At 38.6% G+C, this 21,215-nt stretch overlaps 1 protein-coding gene and 1 long non-coding RNA gene across 4 annotated transcripts in view; one reads left to right on the top strand and one right to left on the bottom strand.

Annotated features, from left to right (window-relative positions):
- Positions 1–21,215, bottom strand: part of LOC310632646 — a 1,302,393-nt gene that overhangs the window by 472,430 nt on the left and 808,748 nt on the right. The window lies entirely within an intron of this gene.
- The window catches only part of EFHC1 (EF-hand domain containing 1), a 43,123-nt gene that overhangs the window by 19,565 nt on the left and 2,343 nt on the right, over positions 1–21,215 (top strand). Inside the window, exons 1-10 of one of the 3 annotated variants that reach the window (XM_083357856.1) lie at positions 4,195–4,326; positions 7,086–7,307; positions 10,166–10,453; positions 12,493–12,642; positions 13,691–13,883; positions 14,257–14,477; positions 15,355–15,495; positions 16,797–17,010; positions 18,762–18,909; positions 20,323–20,536. In XM_083357856.1, the coding sequence (XP_083213982.1) occupies positions 4,264–4,326; positions 7,086–7,307; positions 10,166–10,453; positions 12,493–12,642; positions 13,691–13,883; positions 14,257–14,477; positions 15,355–15,495; positions 16,797–17,010; positions 18,762–18,909; positions 20,323–20,536 (1,854 nt within the window). In that variant the 5' untranslated portion in view covers positions 4,195–4,263. Of the gene's footprint in view, positions 1–4,194; positions 4,327–7,085; positions 7,308–10,165; positions 10,454–12,492; positions 12,643–13,690; positions 13,884–14,256; positions 14,478–15,354; positions 15,496–16,796; positions 17,011–18,761; positions 18,910–20,322; positions 20,537–21,215 lie in introns of those variants that run through there. The other 2 variants (XM_083357857.1, XM_083357858.1) reach the window with 2 other exon arrangements.

Raw genomic sequence — 21,215 nt, 5'->3', positions numbered from 1 at the left:
TTCAAGATGTCCAGATTTATACCTACTCAAATTTTGGTGAAAGTAGTTAACATACAAAGACAAGTGCAGTCCAAGATGGTTTCAAAAACCATTAATAATAGCTGAGTCACAAGAAATTTTGGCCATTTTCTGCCACCATAACCACTGAAAAATTTTGTTAAAAATATATATAAACTATAGGAAGAAAAAGTCCACCAATTAAATCTGATGGGCTGTATGAAAATTCTTAGTGAGTTTATATCACCATCTAGTGGCATAATTTACTAAGATTTTTCTAATAGTTGGAATGGCTTTGAGAATTTTAATTACATTCTTACTCAGCAGAAATACTTTTCATTAAGATGTTTCTAACTAAAAAATCAATAAAACTATGATTATTTTTTGTAAAACATACATTATTGTTACTGTGAACTAAGTTGCATTATTTTATGTGATTTCATAAGTGATATCTTTGTTTCATAGCAATTCTCATTGAACATGTATTTCATGCCTGTAACTTAGTTGCTTACAAGGTGACATTAAAATTGTTAAGCTACTCCAATTTAATGCATTGTAAAATGTGTACTATAATCAGCATTAGTCAAGCTGCAGACATCCCTCAAACAATTTTAAATCTGTAAGCACTTTTAGAAAGTATGGTTGGTTATTTAAGAAAAATTGCAGTGTACTAAGTTTCTTGAAATTGTTCTTCAGACTCTTTAATATATCTGCCTCTGATAATTCCCAGATCCTTTTACTGATAGTTCTTTATATACACAAAATGTTGTATTTAGGATTGATGAATCCAAGTGAATGTGTTATTAAAAACTAATGTGATGCATAAAAGGATTTTTTTAGCACATATTTCAAAGAGTTGGTTCAGAATGTATAGGAAGGGCACCTTTTCAAACAGTTAAGGCAGCCATGTCTTTTTCAGGTTCATTCAGCTATTTCAGGAGCTAATCTTGACTGATTTTGCATACCTATGCTTACACAACCACTTTCCTTTGTTCCCCCCAAGCCCAGTGATGCAGAGATCACATGTAACACTCCTGAAGCAGCCACATGACATTTTGAGAGAATTTAGATAAGCCTTACTGGTTTTACTTTACAGTTATATGGATTTAAAGCAACTTTTTCTAATTATTGTCTTTTCATTCCAAGAGGGTATGATCTGGCTGGTTTTAGATTTTGGCAGTTGAAGTATAGAATATGCAGAGAACAGTAGGTTGGGTAAGACTAATATAGTATCAGTGACAATATTTGCAGATACGATGCAATTTATTATTAGAGTTCCACCATTATGAACATATTTTTTATAAAACTAGCCTTCTTTGCTATCTGAAGGTTCATGCCTATTTCCAATTGTTAATTTCCGCTTTATTTGGATTTGACATCCAAACATTGTGGTAGCAGACTTACATATTATTTCCAATGTTTCAAATAATATATGGTTTGAAGGGTGCCTTGGATGTTTATATCTTTCAGAGGCATTTAAAAATATATATTTTAAGATAGGCATTATTTGTTACTAAAATGAAATGATAAGTTTTTTTTATTTTTTTTTAAAAAGTGTTAATTTTAGAATTATATGAACAACTTCTTCTGTATTAAACTCCTGAAATCTGCATTGTTGAGAACATTTGAAAAACTGTACTGTGTTATAAACTGTTGAAGTGTGGAGTGGGAAGAGGATATCTTAAGTAAAGTTTAAGAAATTGATATTTTATGTGAAATTTGTTTATGTCAAACTGTTTATATATCAAAATGTGCTTCTGCGTGATTTGCAAGGTTAAGGAGAGTGTTAGTAAAAATTGTCTTGGTGAAAACCTTGATCCTTCTGCAGACACGTTTGTATTTAATGCTTATATCACTTTAAAATGCCATTTTTATTCAAGATTCTGATAGGTTTAATTATTATAATTATTAACAGTACAAAATTATATATCAGCTCACAAATCAAACCACAATCCATCAGAAAGTGTAAGAACTGAGTAAATATTCAGGTGAGCAGCAATGTTTTCCTTTTGCATTAAACAATCTCATTGTGTTGTAATAATAGAATATTCTTGCAGCTAAAATAATCTGGAATGGTTGAATTAGTTCAGTTTAAAGATTTGCACAATGCAGTGAATGTGCTAAACCATTCTGGCTAGCTTTTTGCACTACACTAAGTCATAAATTATATTTTAGCTTAACATATTGTGGAAACCCAAGAGCCTTCACATTTCACATAATACTATTTTGTAACAGGGCTATTGTAAGAGTTCAGTTCATGTAACAATACATTAAAGACAGATTTACTATGGATAGAAGGCTATCTCACTAAGTTTTCCCTCAGGCAAGTATGCTTAGGTATAAAGCCTTTTTCCAACTAATTCCCAGTTTCATAATTTCCATACCAAGATCTGCCCTTGAAAAAAATGTTAATGTTTTCTGCTAATTTTATCTTTTAATATTTTCCCACTATCCTGTGAGTGGAATAATCATCCTATTGAACTTTACTCCTCTGAAAAACCATACAGATTTTTTTTATAAGTCTATAATCCATATAGATATATTTTCTATGATTCCAAATGACTCCCCTCTTAAAGTTTTATGAATTCGGTGGATAAACAGTGATTGGTATGCAAAAATATTATATAACTAGTGCACAAGTATTTTCCTGAATGCTCATCTAACAGTGCTTTATCTTTTTTAAAACAATAGTTTTCTGTCAACTTCATTTTTTCTTGAATACCTTTGTGCATATTGCTGTGTGGGCCAATATGTGTGAATTTAAAGATAATGACAAAATGGGGGTGAGTTCTGAGTGTATCACGGAAGAAGGAAATGAGCCTGACTATGCTCAATAATGTTTGAGACCTTATATCATCCAGGACAAATGGTTGTTCAGTCCTTTCTTGAAAATCTTCAGTGATGGTACATCCACAATTCTAAGAGTCAAGCTGTTCCATTGATTAATTGTTCTGTCAAGAACTTTCTCCTTAGTTCCAGATTAGAGCTGTGGAGAAACTTCCTGAAAATGAGAGCAATTAATCAATAGAACAGCTTGCCTGGAGTTGTGGCTGCGACATTGCTGGACTTTTTCAAAAAAAGAATTTTACAACTATTTGTCCAAGTTACTTGTCTTCAATGTTCTCCTATTTAATTTCTGCATACTTGTCTTCAATGTTCTCCTATTTAATCTCTGCATAGAACTCTTGATATACATTCTTCCAATCTTTCTGGTTTTGCTCTTCACCATGCTTTTGGATTTTCTGATTTGATTTGTTGCTAGTCACATAGATGAACAAGGTTTCAATAAGGCTGTTTTGTAGTGTTTTGAATTTTCTAGGTTTTTTTTTGTAAATTGATTTTTATGAAGGTGAAATCTCAGCTTATAGCACCTTGATTTAATCAATAGAAAAATATGCGTTTCACTCCCAAATTTCCAAAGCCCGTCCAGACATTATATCATTAAATGTAAATTGATGCAAGTGATACAAATTATATTATTTGAATATTATGCAAATGACATAAATTGATATTACTGTAATGGCATGCATTTAGATTCAGCAGACATTTAGGTATATAGATATCCCCACCTCCCAAATGATCCATTAATTCAAGTTTCACAGTAGACAAATTAAAGCATAGTAAGTAGAAATTATACTATTCCAACTGGGAAAGATTTCTGAAGTGTGAAAGGGAAGTTCAGATATTACCCTCCATATTTTCCAAAATGATGCGTAACACCATGCAGACAAGAAATTAAGCAATGTTATTTTTCACAAATTGCATTTGAAGAAAAAAATAACATGGTAGAATACTGGAAGTGGGAAGGAAATACTGCATCTATGTAGTATTGCATACAGAGGACAATCGGAAAGGCTAATAAAATCCTAGGACGGGGAGGCAACCTTGGCTCTTTTATGACTCGTGGACATCAACTCCCAGAATTCCTGAGCCAGTCATGCTGAGGGGAAAGGGAGAGGTTTCCATGCCTGGCTGAGGAATTCTGGGAGTTGAAGTCCACGAGTCATAAAAGGGCCGAGTTTGAAGACCTCTGCGCTAGTGAAAGACGATACGACGGGGTGGGGGGGCATCGAGCCAAACTCAACCGAGAACCTAATCAACCGAGCCGAGCGCCTCGATCACTAGTGCGCAAGCGCACCCCTCGGGCGCTCTAGAAAAAAAAATGAAAGCTCAACTGTTGGTGGTTACCGAGGAAACGGCGTTGCTTAGTTACCAGCGGGAGCGGATCCATCTCTCGCCAAGCCCTTCGCTGTTCGACCGACCATCATGAGCCTTCAGCCGGTGCAAGGCTTGCCGCTTGTTCCGGGCTCGTCCTTTCGGGACCCGACGGTGAGGAAAATCTTTTTTTTTCTTTTTTCCCCACACCACATTTCCTCCGGAATAGGTAGCGGTGTGGCCCATTAGACCAAGCATCTCCCAGTGGCTCCGCTGAGTCAGAGAGTCCGATCGACGCCATCCTTTTAAGAGTGATATACTTCATAAATAATCCCACCTTTCTGTCTTTGAATGTGACAACTCTGGGTCTTTAAAATATGGCTTTACAGCCTCTGTAAATGCAGGGACCACTGCGGTGGGAAGGTAACAGCGTTCCGTGTGCCTTTGGCGTCTAGTCATGACCACGGAGACATCCTCAGACAAGCGCTGGCTCTTCGGCTTTGAAATGGAGATGAGCACCGGCCCCTAGCACGCATGCGTGGGGGAACCTTTACCTTTTTTTAAGCCATTTTGTAGCCATCTATATTTTTAAAACTGAAACCTGGTAGCCTCTATGTTAGATTTCTTAACAAAAGTTACAGAAGGGCATAAAAAAATTAAGAGAAAAACATTGAATAACCTACTTACTTTCCCTTTAACATAACTGTGAAAGTAGATTTTTCAGCTCTTACTCCCAAATATTAAAATGATTGAATGTTTCATTAACATATTTTAATATCACTTCAGATGTTGATGTGATATGTCATCTTATGCCATCTCGTACATCTCACCAATAAAGGAGAATATTTGTAGCTCAGGACTGAAATGAGGAGCCCTTGGTACTCTCTGAGTTTGGTTGTTTTCTTGCAGACCTTTCATTATGTTGGGACTGATGATGTTATCTAGTTTGGGTAGTGAAATATCTGCAAGAAAACAACCAAGCTCAGCACCAAGGACCCCTCATATATCTCATTAAAATTTACATCAATATTTATTTATTTATTTATTTATTTGATTTGATTTGTATACCGCCCTTCTCCCGAAGGACTCAGGGCGGTGAACAGGGCCATAAATACCAAAATACCCAAAATACAAAAATTAAAAACAAATTAAACCCTAGTGCCCAAATGCAGAAAATAAATTACATTAAAACAATAATTAAAACCAAGACCCATCAGACCAGGCCGGCTTGTTCAAACAAATAGGTTTTTAGATCACGTCAGAAGGAGCGAAGGTCGGGAGCCATCCGGAGCTCAACCGGTAAACGGTTCCACAGGTCAGGCACACCCACAGAGAACGCCCTCCCCCTGGGGGCCATCAGACGGCATTCTCCGACCGGCGGCACCCTGAGGAGGCCCTCTCTGTGGGAGCGAACTGGGCAGAGGGAAGTTGATGCCGGCCGCAGGTGCTCCCTGAGGTACTCCGGACCCAAGCCATGTAGGGCTTTGTAGGTCATTACCAGTACCTTGAATCTCACCCAGAAGGCAACCGGAAGCCAATGCAGCTCACGGAGCAGAGGTGTAATATGGGAGTATTGGGAGAACCCCAACACAACTCGCGCGGCTGTATTCTGCACCAGTTGGAGCCTCCGAGTGGTCCTCAAGGGCAGCCCCATGTAGAGAGCGTTGCAGTAGTCTAACCGAGAGGTCACGAGCGCATGAGTGACTGTACGCAAGGCATCACGGTCTAGATAGGGTCGCAACTGGCGCACCAGGAGAACCTGGGCAAAGGCCCCCCTAGTCACAGTTACTATATGATCTTCTAAAGAAAGCTGTGAATCTAGGAGAACTCCCAAGTTGCGAGCCCTATCTACGGGGGGTAATAACTCACCCCCCATAGTGAGAGATGGAATGATCTGAGTTTCCTGAGATGCTGGCACGTACAGCCACTCAGTCTTGTCAGGGTTGAGCTGAAGCCTGTTCCTCCCCATCCAGACCCGGACCGCCTCCAGGCAACGGGACATCACTTCGAGGGCATAATGGGGTGGATTGGGGTCGAAATGAAAAGCTGGGTATCATCAGCATACTGATGATACCGAACTCCAAAGCCACGAATGATCTCACCCAGAGGCTTCATATAGATGTTAAACAGGAGAGGCGAGAGGACCGACCCCTGAGGAACTCCACAAACGAGAGGCCTCAAGGTCGATCTCTGTCCCCCTGCCAACACCGACTGCGAACGTCCCAGGAGGTAGGAGGAGAACCGTGCCTCCCACTCCCAATCCCCTGAGACGCTGCAGCAGGATACCATGGTCGATGGTATCAAAAGCAGCTGAGAGGTCTAATAGGACTAGGACAGAGGAACAACTCCTCCCAGATAACATCGACAAGACCACCCATGTCCTGATCGTCAGACTCTGCCCAGTCGGAGTCCAAACCAGTCCGAATCCAAGCGATTTTGTCCGACAGATGTTGGCTAAACTCCTCAGCACGACCCTGGAAGGGATCCTCCCTCACCTCCTGATTAAGGAGGGAGCGAGTCACCCTAAACAGGGCGGCCGGGCAGTTATCTGCGGACGCAATGAGGGTAGCGAAGTAATTAGACAATATGTTAAATGTAGTCTAAGTATTATTAAAGAATATTATTAAAACATATTTTACTTCAATATTTTTTATTTTTTAAAATATAGTCCTCATTAAAATTGTTTGAAACTGTATGATCCTGAAGAGTTTAAAACTGTTCTAGAGGTTGTGAACTATTATTATGAAAATATAATTCCATATTTTTGAGAAAAAAAATACCTTAATGTATTTTTAAAATTATATGGGAGGGTCATAAATCAAATTTGGCTCTAAAGACAAATATATTTGAGACAAGGCAATTGAAAAATAAATGTGTTATTTTAATACACCAGTCTGGTCAGTATTTGAGTCTGTATTTTTGTTGTTCTGTAGAAATCTGCTTTTCATCGCTCCCAGACTCTAGATTTCAAGAATGGTTTTGCCTTTAAGAAACTTCCAACTGTGGGGATAGGTGGAAATCGGCTTTATGTAAATCAGTTGTCTCAAGCTGAACTTGATGAATTATCTAACAAGAGACCCACCTTAACGTATGGTGAACCTAAACAAGCCCCACCTTCAGATTTCATCCCAGCACACGTGGCTTTTGACAAAAAGGTATTTTCTCAAACATCTGATGTCAGGTACAGGTATTTATTGCAAAATTAAAAAGAAAAATATTGCAATGTGTCTCTTGAATCACAAAAAACTATATTCTGAATTTAAAAAGTACTTTTTCTATTTTGGATAAGTGTTTAGCTGTTTATTTCTGATACCTATTTGTCAGCCCATGAAAGTAGTCCATATCAAGATACAAACTTTGAAAAGATTGCTGGGTCTCTCTTATTTACAGGTTATAATCGTAGCTTTTTGAAAGACTGTCGAAGTTCTTCCCTTTTTATAATATACAGAATTAAAAATGTCTTTGTTAGGCTCTCTTCTTGTTATCTACTAACAGAAAATGACAGTAAATATCCTGCTTTCTGTCACAATCATTGTTTCTACTTTCCTCTATACTATCAATAGTTTATTTACATATTTTAAGACTTGTAGTGTAATGTAGTGGTAAATGTATTGAACCGGGAAGAGCCAGATTTAAGTACACCCCTTCCTTGCAGCAAATCTCTGGGCCAGTCATTCAGTTTAGCTTACTTCATGGAGACAGAATGATTCAGCATATGAGCAACCTCCAAGTTATACATTGTGGAAGGGGGGATTTTAGGCAGCATTCATTCTACAAAAATAAATGCTATAGTGCAGAATTAAATATAACCCATTAATACTAGGCAAAGAGACTTCTGCTCCAGCACAGACACTCTTCTAGAAAATCAAAATATTTTCTATTGGTTGTATTCTTGTCAGGCAAAAGTTATTTATATTTATATTTATGGATATATCTTCTACAATTGTACCATCATAGGATACAAAAGTAAATGTCCCACAATAATAGTTTGCCATTGCTGTTTGTTGTTGTTGTTGTTAGTTGCGAAGTTGTGACCCTATGGACAACGTTCCTCCAGGCTTTCCTGTCCTCTACCATCTTCTGGAGTCCATTTAAGCTCATGCCTACTGCTTCAGTAACTCCATCCAGCCACCTCATTCTCTGTCGTCCCCTTCTTCTATTGCCCTCAATCTTTCCCAGCATTAGTCTCTTCTCCAGTGTGTCCTTCCTTCTCATTAGGTGGCCAAAGTATTTGAGTTTTAGCTTCAGGATCTGGCCTTCTAAAGAGCAGTCAGGGTTGATCTCCTCTAGGACTGACCAGTTTGATCGCCTTGCAATCCAAGGGACTCGCAGGAGTCTTCTCCAGCACCAGAGTTCAAAGGCCTCAATTCTTTGGTGCTCAGCCTTTTTTATGGTCCAACTTTCACTGCCATACATTGCAACTGGGAAGACCATAGCCTTGACTATACGCACTTTTGTTGACAGGGTGATGTCTCTGCTTTTTAGTGTGCTGTCTAGATTTGCCATGGCTTTCCTCCCGAGGAGCAAGCGTCTTTTAATTTCTTGGCTACAGTCCCCATCTGCAGTGATCTTGGAGCCCAAGAAAATAAAATCTGTCACTACCTCCATTTCTTCCCCATCTATTTGCCAGGAATTGATAGGGCCGGATGCCATGATCTTGGTTTTTTTAATGTTTAGTTTCAACCCAACTTTTGCACTCTCCTTCTTCACTCGCAACAAGAGACTCTTCAGTTCCTCTTCATTTTCTGCCATTAGAGTGGTATCATCTGCATATCTTAGGTTGTTGATATTTCTTCCAGCAATCTTAATTCCAACTTTTGATTCATCTAGCCCTGCCTTTCTCATAATGTGCTCTGCATATAAGTTAAATAGGCAAGGTGACAGAATACAGCCTTGCCGGACTCCTTTCCCAATTTTGAACCAATCAGTGGTTCCGTGTCCAGTTCTCACTGTTGCTTCTTGGCCTGCATATAGGTTTCTCAAGAGACAAATAAGATGGTCTGGTACACCCATCTCTTTAAGGACTTGCCACAGTTTGTTATGATCCACACAATCAAAGGCTTTAGCATAGTCAATGAAGCAGAAGTAGATGTTTTTCTGGAACTCTCTAGCTTTCTCCATGATCCAGCATATGTTGGCAATTTGATCTCTAGTTCCTCTGCCTCTTCGAAATCCTGCCTGTACTTCTGGTAGTTCTTGATCCACATACTGCTGAAGTCTAGCTTGTAGGATTTTAAGCATAACTTTACTAGCATGAGAAATGAGTGCAATGGTGCGATAGTTTGAACATTGTTTGGCACTGCCTTTCTTTGGAATTGGAATGTAAACTGATCTTTTCCAATCCTGTGGCCACTGTTGAGTTTTCCAAATTTGCTGGCAAATTGAGTGTAGCACTTTTACTGCATCGTCTTTTAAGATTTTGAATAGCTTAGCTGGCATACTGTCACCTCCACTAGCTTTGTTGTTGCTCAGCTTTTCTAAGGCCCACTTCACTTCACATTCTAGGATGTCTGGCTCGAGGTCAGTGACCACCTCATTGTGATTATCAGGGACGTTAAGCTCATTCTTGTATAGTTCTTCTGTGTAATTTTGCCATCTCTTCTTAATCTCTTCTGCCTCTGTTAGGTCCCTGCCATTTTGGTCCTTTATCATGCCCATTTTGCATTGAACGTTCCCTTCATCTCTCCAATTTTCTTGAAAAGATCTGTGGTCCTCCCTATTCTATTGTTTTCTTCTATTTCTTTGCACTGTTCATTTAAGAAGGCATTCTTATCTCTTCTAGCTATTCTCTGGAATTCTGCATTCAATTGGGTGTATCTTGCTAAATAGAAATTCCCTATTTTCTATGAAAACAGCACAGCTTTTTGTAAACTTACATTTAAAATTAATAGAATATACAATAATAGATTTCTGTCACTTTATGATCTCACACAACATCAAGTGGGTTTCCTGTCATTTTTATTATTAATATGATTTGCCTTATATAGGGTTGTTTGTTTGTTTGTTTGGCTAGGTGCTCAAATTTGATGGATACTTTCAGGAAGATGTTCCTATGTCTACAGAAGAGCATTTCCGCATTCGTCAAGTGGGCATTTATTACTATTTGGAAGATGATAGCATGTCTGTCATGGAGCCCATTGTTGAAAACTCAGGGATTCCTCAGGGCAAGTTCATCAAAAGACAGCGCTTGCCCAAAAATGATCGTGGGGATCATTATCATTGGAAAGATCTGAATCGAGGAATTAATATTACTATCTATGGCAAGACTTTCCGGATAGTTGATTGTGATCAATTCACCCAGGTACTGTAATCTCGATTGCTAATCTACAGCATTACAGTAATAAACTGTTCTTATTGCAGTAGTAAATATGGGGATAAAATAGAGTTCTCATTGTAGTGAGAACCACAATGCTTTTTTTCTTAAAAAAGGGTGCTGGAACTCTCATCTTGTTAATCTTTTATTTATATAATTTTATTTATATATTTATTTATATAATTAAAAATATATATTTACTGATTATCTGGATTTTTGTCACTCAGACTTAGCTGCACAATCACAGGGAAGTGGGATGTATTAAAATATGACACAAATTCCACCCCTTACATCACAACACCAGTACAAAAGGGGAAGCGTGTATTGTGGTAGTTTTATTGTATTATTACTGTATTCTGGAACTGAGTACTGTAGATTATTTTTGAAAACAGGCTAATCCTTGTCTGAAATAATGCTGGTTTTTTATGGATTCACACATTATGCTGAACCATATTGTTTAACTTTAACAAGTCACCATTGGCAGGATTCATACATATGGACCCACAGTCTAGGTATACTATATTTATTCATACTTTATATATACCATAAGTTATGCATCTAATCTGGATTCGGCAAACATGCTAAAGTAGATCAACCATTTGCTGCTTAAAGTGATGTTTGAATCCAGTCATTGCAAAGCAACATTTATGACACAGTGTATGTCCTAAATAAGTCAGTTTGGGACATACTCAGGAAACTATGGCCTAATAATATGATGTGTGAACTTATATAGAATATCTTCCCCTTCTGCTTGCAAGGAAACCCTTTTTTTGTCTTGCTTTCTGATGTCTGACGAACCTGCTGATGTGGCTGGGCCGGGCGTCGCTGGCGGAGTCCCCCAGAGCCGGAGCGGCTGGTGCTATGCGAGCTGCAGGGCCTGCTCTACATGGGGTTGGGCAGGCGGTGTCACTGGCAGGGCAGCTGCAGGCGGGGGCGCTGGGGGTGGCAGCGGTGGGCTGCCCCCCGAGGCCGGAGCAGCTGGTGCTGTGGGAGCCGCGGGGCCACTCTGCACAGGAGTGGGTGGGCAGCGTCACTGGTGGGGCAGCTGCGGGTGGCGGCGATGGGCTGCCCCCCGAGGCTGGAGTTAGCACCAGAGCAGCTAGTGTTGTGGCAGCTGCAGGGCCTGCTCTAACACGGCGGGGTGGGCAGTGCTGCAGGGGCAGCTGCGGGCAGGAGCGCGGGGGTGGTGACGGTGGCCGGAGTCAACGCTGGAACAGCTGCACAGCGCGGGCAGCGGAGGCGGCAGGCGTCCAGCACCGGGTAGGCCACCATCTGGCCTGGCCCATGGAAGGTCAGCCACCTGCCGTGCCCCACGTGCGTCACCTCTGCACCCAGCGCCTGCAGCTGCCCCACCAGCGCCACCCACCCCGCTGTGTAGAGCGGGCCCCACGGCTGCCACACCACTAGCTGCTCCGGCTCTGACTCCGGCCTCAGGGGGCAGCCCACCACCGAGGTGCCAGAACTCCGTTCTGAGTGTTCTGTGAGAAAAAAAGCCCTGATAGTAAAATACACAATTTGGAGACAAAACTTTCCACCATAAGTAGCATTGTGTAAATGTGATTTGTTTTTAGAATTATGAACATATTTTTAGCCATGCTACATTATCAGCTGAGTTCTCATAATGGATATTTTTTATTCTTGTACATGTTCACATTAGTTTTAGTAATTTATTTCATTTACATTTGATTGAGATCTCTGTCTGTCTGTCCCTCTTTCTTTCTTGATAATATTATAGGAGGTCTGTTTTGAGAATAAAAACAATGTGATCTCTCAATAGTCTAAACTTCATTTGTAGAGTAGCATTTTACTCAGTTTTGCTAAGATTAATAAAGCCATGGCAGATAATGCAGTGCAGTTTTTTGTAAGGTCTGAAGTTTCTTGTCTTATTTCCATAATATGGGAAGACATTTTTCGTATGACCCCCACAGATTGCAATTTCATTCTCAAATGCAACTTTAAGGCAGTCTTGCTGTATGATTTCTTTCTGTGTTTATTTGAATATTAACAGTGTGATTATCATTTTACAGACTTTTCTGGAAAGCCAAGGAATTGAACTGAACCCCCCGGAGCAAATGATTTTTGATCCTTATATAGAACTACGTAAAATGCCTCCACGTATGTATGTCACCCCCTCAGATTTTGATCAACTTAAGCAGTTTTTGGCATTTGACAAAAAGGTGAACTTCAGTTTTGTTTCATATTACACATAACCTACTTTTTTGTGTATTCAAAAGATTTTAAACAGAAAAAACAATCTATTCCCCCCTCTGAGAAAATAAATAAAATTACAGTCAGTGAAGTTGTGAAAAAATAGTAGCAAGTACAATTGTAAAAGCATACTTAAAATGGGAGAAAATTACATTGTAGAGGCTATCTAGGTTTGCTTATATTTATGGCATGCAAGAGGAGATGCTAAGAAGTGCAGTAGTGAAACTCTGAGGGCCTCTGTCAGTGATAATAAAGCTATGTAACTACAGAGTGAGTTTTCTGCTTTTCATCTTCAAAGATAGTAGTGAAGTTTAGTGAAATTTACAAGTAAGTTTACTTGTAGTAAAATTTTATAAATAGTAAAATTACGAATAATTTTCATTGAACAGCAGTTGGGACTGAAATTCCTGTTGCCAAACAATGTCATAAAGTGCAATGTCACATGATTGCACCACTTAGCAACAGAAATTCCAGCACTCTCAGATGCCATTATTAAGCAAATCACTGTGGATTGTTAAGTGAGGATGTTACATGTTTGCCTTTTGTGACATTGTGCTGACTTGCCCATTGACTTTACTTGTAGAAAGTTGGCAAAAGTCACAAACTGGGGTGCTGCAGTGTAATTACAAGCCAGGTATCAAGCCTCCAGTTTATGTTCACATGACTGTGGAAATGCAATGCTGTCCATAAGTATGAGGATTGGTCATACCTACCACTCATTCAGTGTCATCATAAAGTTTGAATGGTCATTGAACAAATGGTTGTTAAACGAGGACATCTGTATTATTTGTCTCCAAAATCATATGAACCTGTGCAGTTAATAGATTTAATCTATGGCTTGCTATTTTATGTTGTTTTGTTGAAGTTTTAATGTGACTTTCTTTCTTAAATGTAGGGAAGATATAATTTTGTCCTCTTTATTAAGTTGTGATTCACTTTGGTTGTGAGACATCATGCTTATACGAGAAAAGTTTCTATTCTTCCATAATGAGAATGAACCCTTCACATTTCTTGCAGGTTCTTCGTTTTTATGCCATTTGGGATGACACTTGCAATATGTTTGGTGAAAGCCGGAGATTTATTATCCACTACTACTTGGCAGATGACACAGTGGAGGTGCGGGAAGTTCATGAACGAAATGATGGCAGAGATCCTTTCCCAGTCCTGATAAGACGCCAGCGCCTGCCCAAAACTTTTGTGGAGAAGAAAGGTATTAATTTTCTCTGGTTGACCATTCAGATCTTTTCTAGGATAATATATATATTATCAGTCAGTCAGTCAATCAGATGCACTATTGAAGCACTCTTTTCTAATTACACTTTTTCTATAAAGTATTGAAAGGAACCCATGCTTGCCTTTCCTAAAGCTGATACAGCTTTTTCAGAAGCTGGCTAAATGAAATTTGGCAATCTGTTCTCAGATGCTATGAAAATTAGGCCCATGATAATAAATAATTATCTTGATTATCTTCAAAACATGAGCAAGCCAAGGAGCGACTACATTTTCCAGTGTCTAAATATGTGTCTTCATTTGGAATAAATAGCAGCAATGAAAAGCTTACTAAACTGTCTTTTTTTTGCAAGAAAACTTTCCAACCTGTGTGCTGGAGATTTCTGATCAGGAGGTCTTAGAATGGTTTACAGCTAAAGATTTTGCCGTGGGCAAACCCACTACTCTACTTGGACGCACTTTCTTCATCTATGACTGTGATGAGTTCACTCGACAATTCTATCAGGATAAATTTGGCATCACTGACTTCCAGCCAGTTGATGTAAAGAAGCCACTCCCAGAGGAAATCAAACAGGTAAAGGGGAAAAACAAAGAAGAAGCTGCAAAAGAGGGCAGATTTTAATTAAACGGCAAGGAAATGGAGGTCAGAACATGGAGTAGGACTGAGAAGAAGGACTGACAAGCAGTGGAAATGAGAGTTGCTAAGAGAAATTCCAGAAAGAAACTCAGACTTCATAGATAAAGAACTGAAGTACCAGGAAGCATTACTTATACTAAATCAAATTATTGGTGTTTATTCACTTGCCAATAGATAAAAGCTTCAAAATATATTGTAGAGTTTAACTTCTTATGGTGACAACGGCTGTTTTAAAAATATTATTTATTTAGAAATAAGTAAGAATGTAGTGGAAAGAAAAACCAGGTTGCAAGTATCAGATATCAGGTCAGCTAGACTATGTTTTTGATTATCCCTTCCTTCTCTCCTTTTCAAATGAAGAATGCTTTTTACTATTATTTTTTACCCACTACAAATGCAGTTCTTCCAGATGAAAGAGTGATTGGAGATGACCATTTCATTTGCATCTGTCCTTTTCATAAAACTAGGAGCTGATTATCCAGATTTATTAAAAAATAAACAATTCTACATGGAATTGTTTTGTCAGTAACTAGAGAGCTAAGATGAACAGAAACACGTGGATGCTATTGCCTAGGAACAGAACCTCCTAGTTATGAACATAATGGTGTCTTACCCATCCTATTTCTGCTTTTACTGATGCTTCACAATAGAGTACAGTAAAGTTCTTTAAAAAAAATTAAAACATTTATTTAAATTTATTTAAATTTTTAAATTTTTTTTTAAAAAAACTTTAAAACAAGTCATTTTACAATATTGTGAGTGAAGTTTCATGGTTCAATATTGTAAATTTGTTCTTGATTTATTTTATCTACAGATAATTCCTCCCTACAATGGTTATGGCTTCCTTGAAGACTCTCTTCAAAACTGTTTCAGTTTGATTCCACAACCTCCTAAGAAAAATATCATTAAGATGCTAGAGAATGACCACAAAATTTTGCGCTATGCTGTTAGAATGGTGAGATGTCATGATTTACAGTTTTCAGAGTGATTATTGAGTTGGGGATTAGAAGTTCTTCTTTTAGGTTTACCTCCAGTGGTAAAGTCCAAGCAGTAAAATTTTAGTGTTGTAAGTATTCATATATAGGAGATTTTAATTTAAACTCTTCATGACTTTGATGACCTGATGAAATTGCTGAAAGAACGTCAATCCATAATAATAATAAAAATTCTATTTCTCACAAGAAAATGAAAAATAGAAGCATATGTTGAAATATTATATCAGAATAATCTTTCAATTGAAAGTACTATGGTTACATAGAATCTGATTAAAATAGAGTTCTCAAACTAGGGAGTAATGGGAAACACATATCTGTTTATATACAGAGTGTAGTTTGCCTTGGCTGGTTGAGGACATCTATTGAGGCTCTACATTTAGTTCTCACCTTAAGTAATTGCCCTTTTTTGTTCCTTTATTTCAGAGCATCCAGTCATTTTATTACTGTAAGATTACATTTCAGAAGATTTTCAGTAGTGAGAGCAACTGTAATTTGTATAAAACCAGAAACAATATAAAAAATAGATGTCCAATCAAAGGAATAAGTTGCCATTACATATACGATGCACAAATCACCTCAAAATATACACATACAAAAATACTCAGGCGTGTCACACAGTATAGGAGCTTGATTAAATCATAAATTACATTGAATCCAGCAGTGTGATGCAGCTGTTAAACAGATTAATGAAGTCTTAAGCTGCATTAATAGAATTATAAAGTCCAGAAAATTGCAGGACAAAATTTGTTTAAATATTAGGAGAAATAATTTATGACTCAGAGCTATTTAACAGGGCAACAGTTTCCCTTTACTGGGAGGTGATAAGATCTCTTTCAATGGAGATATTTAAACAGAGGTTAAATAGGCCCAGTGGTGGGATTCAAATATGTGAACAAGCAGTTCTCTGTGTGGATGCCGCTTCGAGAAGTCCATTCTGGGCCTGGGCAACAAAAAATTAGCTACCGGTTCTGCCGAACTGGTGCAAACCAGCTGAATCCCACCACTGAATAGGCCTCTTCATGGAGAGTGATATAAATGTCATTTGCTTTGAACAGAGAATAAATGACTTCTGAACATTTTAAATAATGATTCAGCTGGTTATTCAGGCTGCTTTTTACACAATGAATTAATTCAGTATGACTGGGAATTCTAGGAGTTTCAGTACTTTCAAGAAGATGTAATGTTGAGAATAGTCAGATATGAACAAACCTTTTAAGCACAGCTTATTTTGCAGTTTACATTTGATCTTTAATCTGTACAGGAATCCACAAACCCTGATGACAGCAAGAGACATTTTGTCCTCTCCTATTGCCTCGCTACTGACATGATAAGCATTTATGAACCACCTGTGCGCAATTCGGGAATTATTGGTGGCAAATACCTATGCAAAACCAGAGTCCCAAAACCAGGATCCTCTACAGACGATCCTATTTATTATGAACCTGCTGACTTAACCATAGGTGCTATGATAGAAGGTAAGGAGAAAGATGAAGTATAAATATTTTAGAAGTGAATATTTTGGCATATATTCATTCTTCATGCTATATTTTTTGCATAAGAAATAATGTTTTTCTCTGCTAGAATTATCCAAAAAACTACAGCATAGAGAATTATGTAATTTTTATCTAAAACAAACTGGATAAAGTTTCTCCAATTCCCCTTGCTTTCATTAGGCACTGTTGAGCTGTTTGAACTGTAAAGCTCACAAATGACATATCTTTTCAGTTACAACCTGGGTTTTTGGAGAGGGATCTGACTTTGATTATCCCTTGGAATGATAAAATGCCATCTTACTGACAAATAAGCAAAGCACTAAGAAATGGCAGAGGTAAAACATATAGTTCAGTGATGGCGAACCTTTTAGAGATCGAGTGCCCACACTGCAACCCAAAACCCACTTATGTATCATCGGGTGCCGGGTGGGCGTGGCCCATTGAGTGGGTGTGGCCCATTGGGTGGGCGTGGCCCATTGGGTGGGCATGGCTGCGGTGGTAATGGCAGAGTGAGTGGGACTAAAGAGTTCAATCAATCAATTCCTACTTTGCAAGATCTTTTTTTTCCCCGCGAGAAGTTGAAATTGATTGATTGATTGAACCTTTTTTTTTTTGCACACGGCGGTGGAGGCCTAAAGCGTAAAGGATAAAACCAAGCTGAAGGCCTAGGACTGGGGCGACAGCATGTGTGCCCACAGAGAGGGCTCTGTGTGCCACCTGTGGCACGCGTGCCATAGCTTCGGCACCACAGATATAGTTAGTCCTCTTACAGCTTATTCCTATAGCCTTACACAGCTTCCTCAGATCAAAATAAAAATCAAAATGTTGATAGAAAGTAACTGAAATCACATGGTTCTTGTCCTGTTTTGGCAAGTATGGCTAGCTTGTTTCAAATTTTGCTTCAATTGTTTTACAAAACAAAAATAGGTTGTTGATCTACAAGTTTAGTTGAAACTTTTTACTTCTTGGACTGCAGGGTTGTTCTAAGACAGGAGTGTCAAACTCAATTTCATTGAGGGCCGCATCAGCATTGCGGTTACCCTCAGGGGGCTGGGTGGGTATGGCCAGGGTGGGCGTGGCCGACTGGGGGGGCATGGCTAGAGTGTGTATGGCCTACTGGGTGGGCATGGCCAGCTCTACATCGTTTGCATCAAGGGTGCCTATGGGGGCCTGGGCAGGAGTGGGACAGATCTGAGGGTCTCTGGCAGAAGGAGGGTCTCTGGGCCAGGGCTAAGGCAATGGGGGCCATTCCCTCACTGTTTCCAGGATGGCTTCACGGGCCACATGAAACCTCTTTGTGGGCCGGATCCAGCCCCCGGGCCTTGTGTTTGACATGTCTGTTCTAAGAAAATAGCCAGTCATCTATGGCAAGGGTAGTTTAATACCATTTTTTCTATCTATAGAAAAAATCAACATTCAAAAAAATTCAAAGGTGTATTGTTACTTTCTAGATTTCTATTTTTCATATTTTCCTTGTGTCACTGAAAAGGTTTAAAATAAACACATGTTATTGCTAGGCTTAAGACACCTATTGGATGTTTTTTTTTAAAAAATATCCCAAAATATTCACCACCTGCTGAGAGTTTAAGAGGCTGAAAAAATGTGCACCCTTCCCACCTCTGAAAATTTTTTTGATAAATTTTGTCCATCTGGAAAAGTTTGCACAAGTTTAATCTGTACTTCTGGAGCTGGCAGACAGGTCATGATGGTAACTGATTGTCTCTTTCGTGCAGTGTTTGGCCACAGGTTCATTATTGTGGATGCCGATAATTATGTGTTGAATTATATGGAAAGCAATTTGGAAAGCTTCCCAGCGTCTGTTGTGCAGTCTATGAGGGATCATTTCGCACCTCGCAAGGCAGCAATAGAGGAACTAAAGAGGTGAGCATTTGAAGAAAATATCCATAGAAAATGTTCCATACCTAATAACCAACCATGTGCATCTTTGGTGTAGGTAGGATGAAAGCAACTGCCCTTTATTAATTATACTGAATCTGCAGCTGTGTGTCTGAGGATGATGGAAGATACTCCCTTTACATGATCACAAAGACAAAAAATCAATAACTGTGTCACTTTACCTTCAAACATCACAAGTAATTGCAGCTTTCAGAAGGAGGGGCTTACACTATGCACCCATTTCCAGTTACCAACGAATGGTATCAGGAAAGGGCACTTGCTTTCATCCTATACCAAAGATGCACATGATTGGTTATTGTGAGTAAAGTAACGCTAGACATGATAAACTACTCATATTTTTTTCAAGTTCCTAGATGAGTTAACTATCCCTGTAGATCATGTTCAATCAGATCGAATAAATCTGAGCATATTAATCCTAATAGTATACCTCCAGGATTTAATCTACCCCGACACATATGGGTGACATACAATAGAATTAGAACGACTCATGGGGTGTGTGCTAATTCTCTGTACAAATGGGGAAAGACACCTTCAGCACAATGTGATTGCGGGGCTCCCCGACAGACTATCTAACATATAGTGAGGGAATGCACTAATAGAAGATACCCAGGAGATTTTAAGGACTTCCTCTGCGTAACAACGGCAGCTACTGACTTGATTTCCAAACTCGACATTAAACTCTGAACTGTTTTTTTTCTTCCCCCCTCAGGGATCAAATTTAATTATTTTAACTGTTTTTAACTCTTGTATTGTATTGATGTTTTTAAATACTTTGTAAACCGCCCTGAGTCCTACGGGAAAAGGGCGGTATATAAATTCAATAAACTTAAACTTAAACTTATTTCTGTTTTCCTCTTAGGTTTTACAATTGCTTCTTTTTAAAAAAAATTGTTTTAACTGTTCTAACTTGTAAATATGAAGTGCTTTTAATTCTGTGTGTGACCAGCCGTACGCTAAATAAATAAATCTAAAACAATCTGTACTGAAATGTTTTATTCATGTGACTACTACTTGCATGGAGTGACAGTTCTAGCTAGAGAAAAGTTGGAATTGAATTTTAATTAAAAAAGACACAGAGGAAAAGAATGATGTCTGATGTGGCAGAATAAGATCAGGATCTGTTTTTAGAGTCAGATAAATCTGCAACAGTTATGTTGAAACGGTTTACGATTTGTTTTCCTCCATCTCATTAGTAGGCTGATTTGCACTGCAAATTCATTGTCAGTGTACAATGTTCCTGCATTACTGTGCCATAGATTAAAATGCAGGTGATTAATGCAATCTATTAATCATAATTTTAGGAAGCCTTTCAAGATGCTTGAGTCTTAAGGACATTATATGACAGTTTATTTAAAGGAAGTTCTTGTCTCCCTCTAGGTTAGCTTCCAATGAGCCTGATCCTCAGGAGCTAGCTAGAGTATTGGAACAGATTCAGGAACACCTGAGGCGACACAATTATCTGCCAGACAGCAGTATGCAGGAAGCTTTCCTCCAGCAAGATAAAAATGGCTCAGGGCTTCTAAACAAAGCAGAGTTCTTTGCCCTTTGTGACCAATTTAAAATACCAACTGATGATCCCGTTTTCCAAAAGGTAACAAGGAGGAGCTGGTAATCTGTTCTGTCTGTAAGCCAAGGTTGATCAACAGTGAGAACAATGATAGAAATGTTCAAAAGGAGAAATAACTGTATTTAGGCTATTGAATTTGGGAATACAAGGAACAGGGTAGTAATACTGTATGGAGATCCTGGTACATCTGTTCCTTTCATAATTCTACCAATATGATTCAGAGACTGGGATCAGTCTAAAATCATTGTAGCTATACATTTGCTTTTGTTTCTTTCTGCATAGTACCGATAAAAAATATATGGCATAATACAAAATAGAATACAGAATAATAGAGTTGGAAGGGACCTTGGAGGTCTTCTAGTCCAACCCCCTGCTCAAGCAGGGGACCCTATACCATCCTGGACAAATGGCTGTCCAATCTCTTCTTAAAAACCTCCAGTATTAAATATTACATGCTCCTATATCATGGAGAGTTACAATCTGGATTGTATCTTTATAGAGAGATTTCTTGCCAATTCATGTTGTGATTAATAGAATTTTCCTAAGTTTATCAAAGCAATGGGAAGTTACTGAATATTTTCATGAGTGCCATTTGCCTGATTTCTGTTAGGCTTTTAGGAGTGACAAATTTTAGAATTCCAGAGTGGTTTGTAATTAGCCATTTTCTGAAATCCTTTTGTATACTCAAAATTTAAGTATTATC

Source organism: Vipera ursinii, assembly GCF_947247035.1.
Source record: "Vipera ursinii genome assembly, chromosome: 1".
Classification (NCBI taxonomy): Eukaryota; Metazoa; Chordata; class Lepidosauria; order Squamata; family Viperidae; genus Vipera; species Vipera ursinii.
Note: the sequence above shows the minus strand (reverse complement) of the source record. Positions and strands in the feature narration are given on the sequence as shown.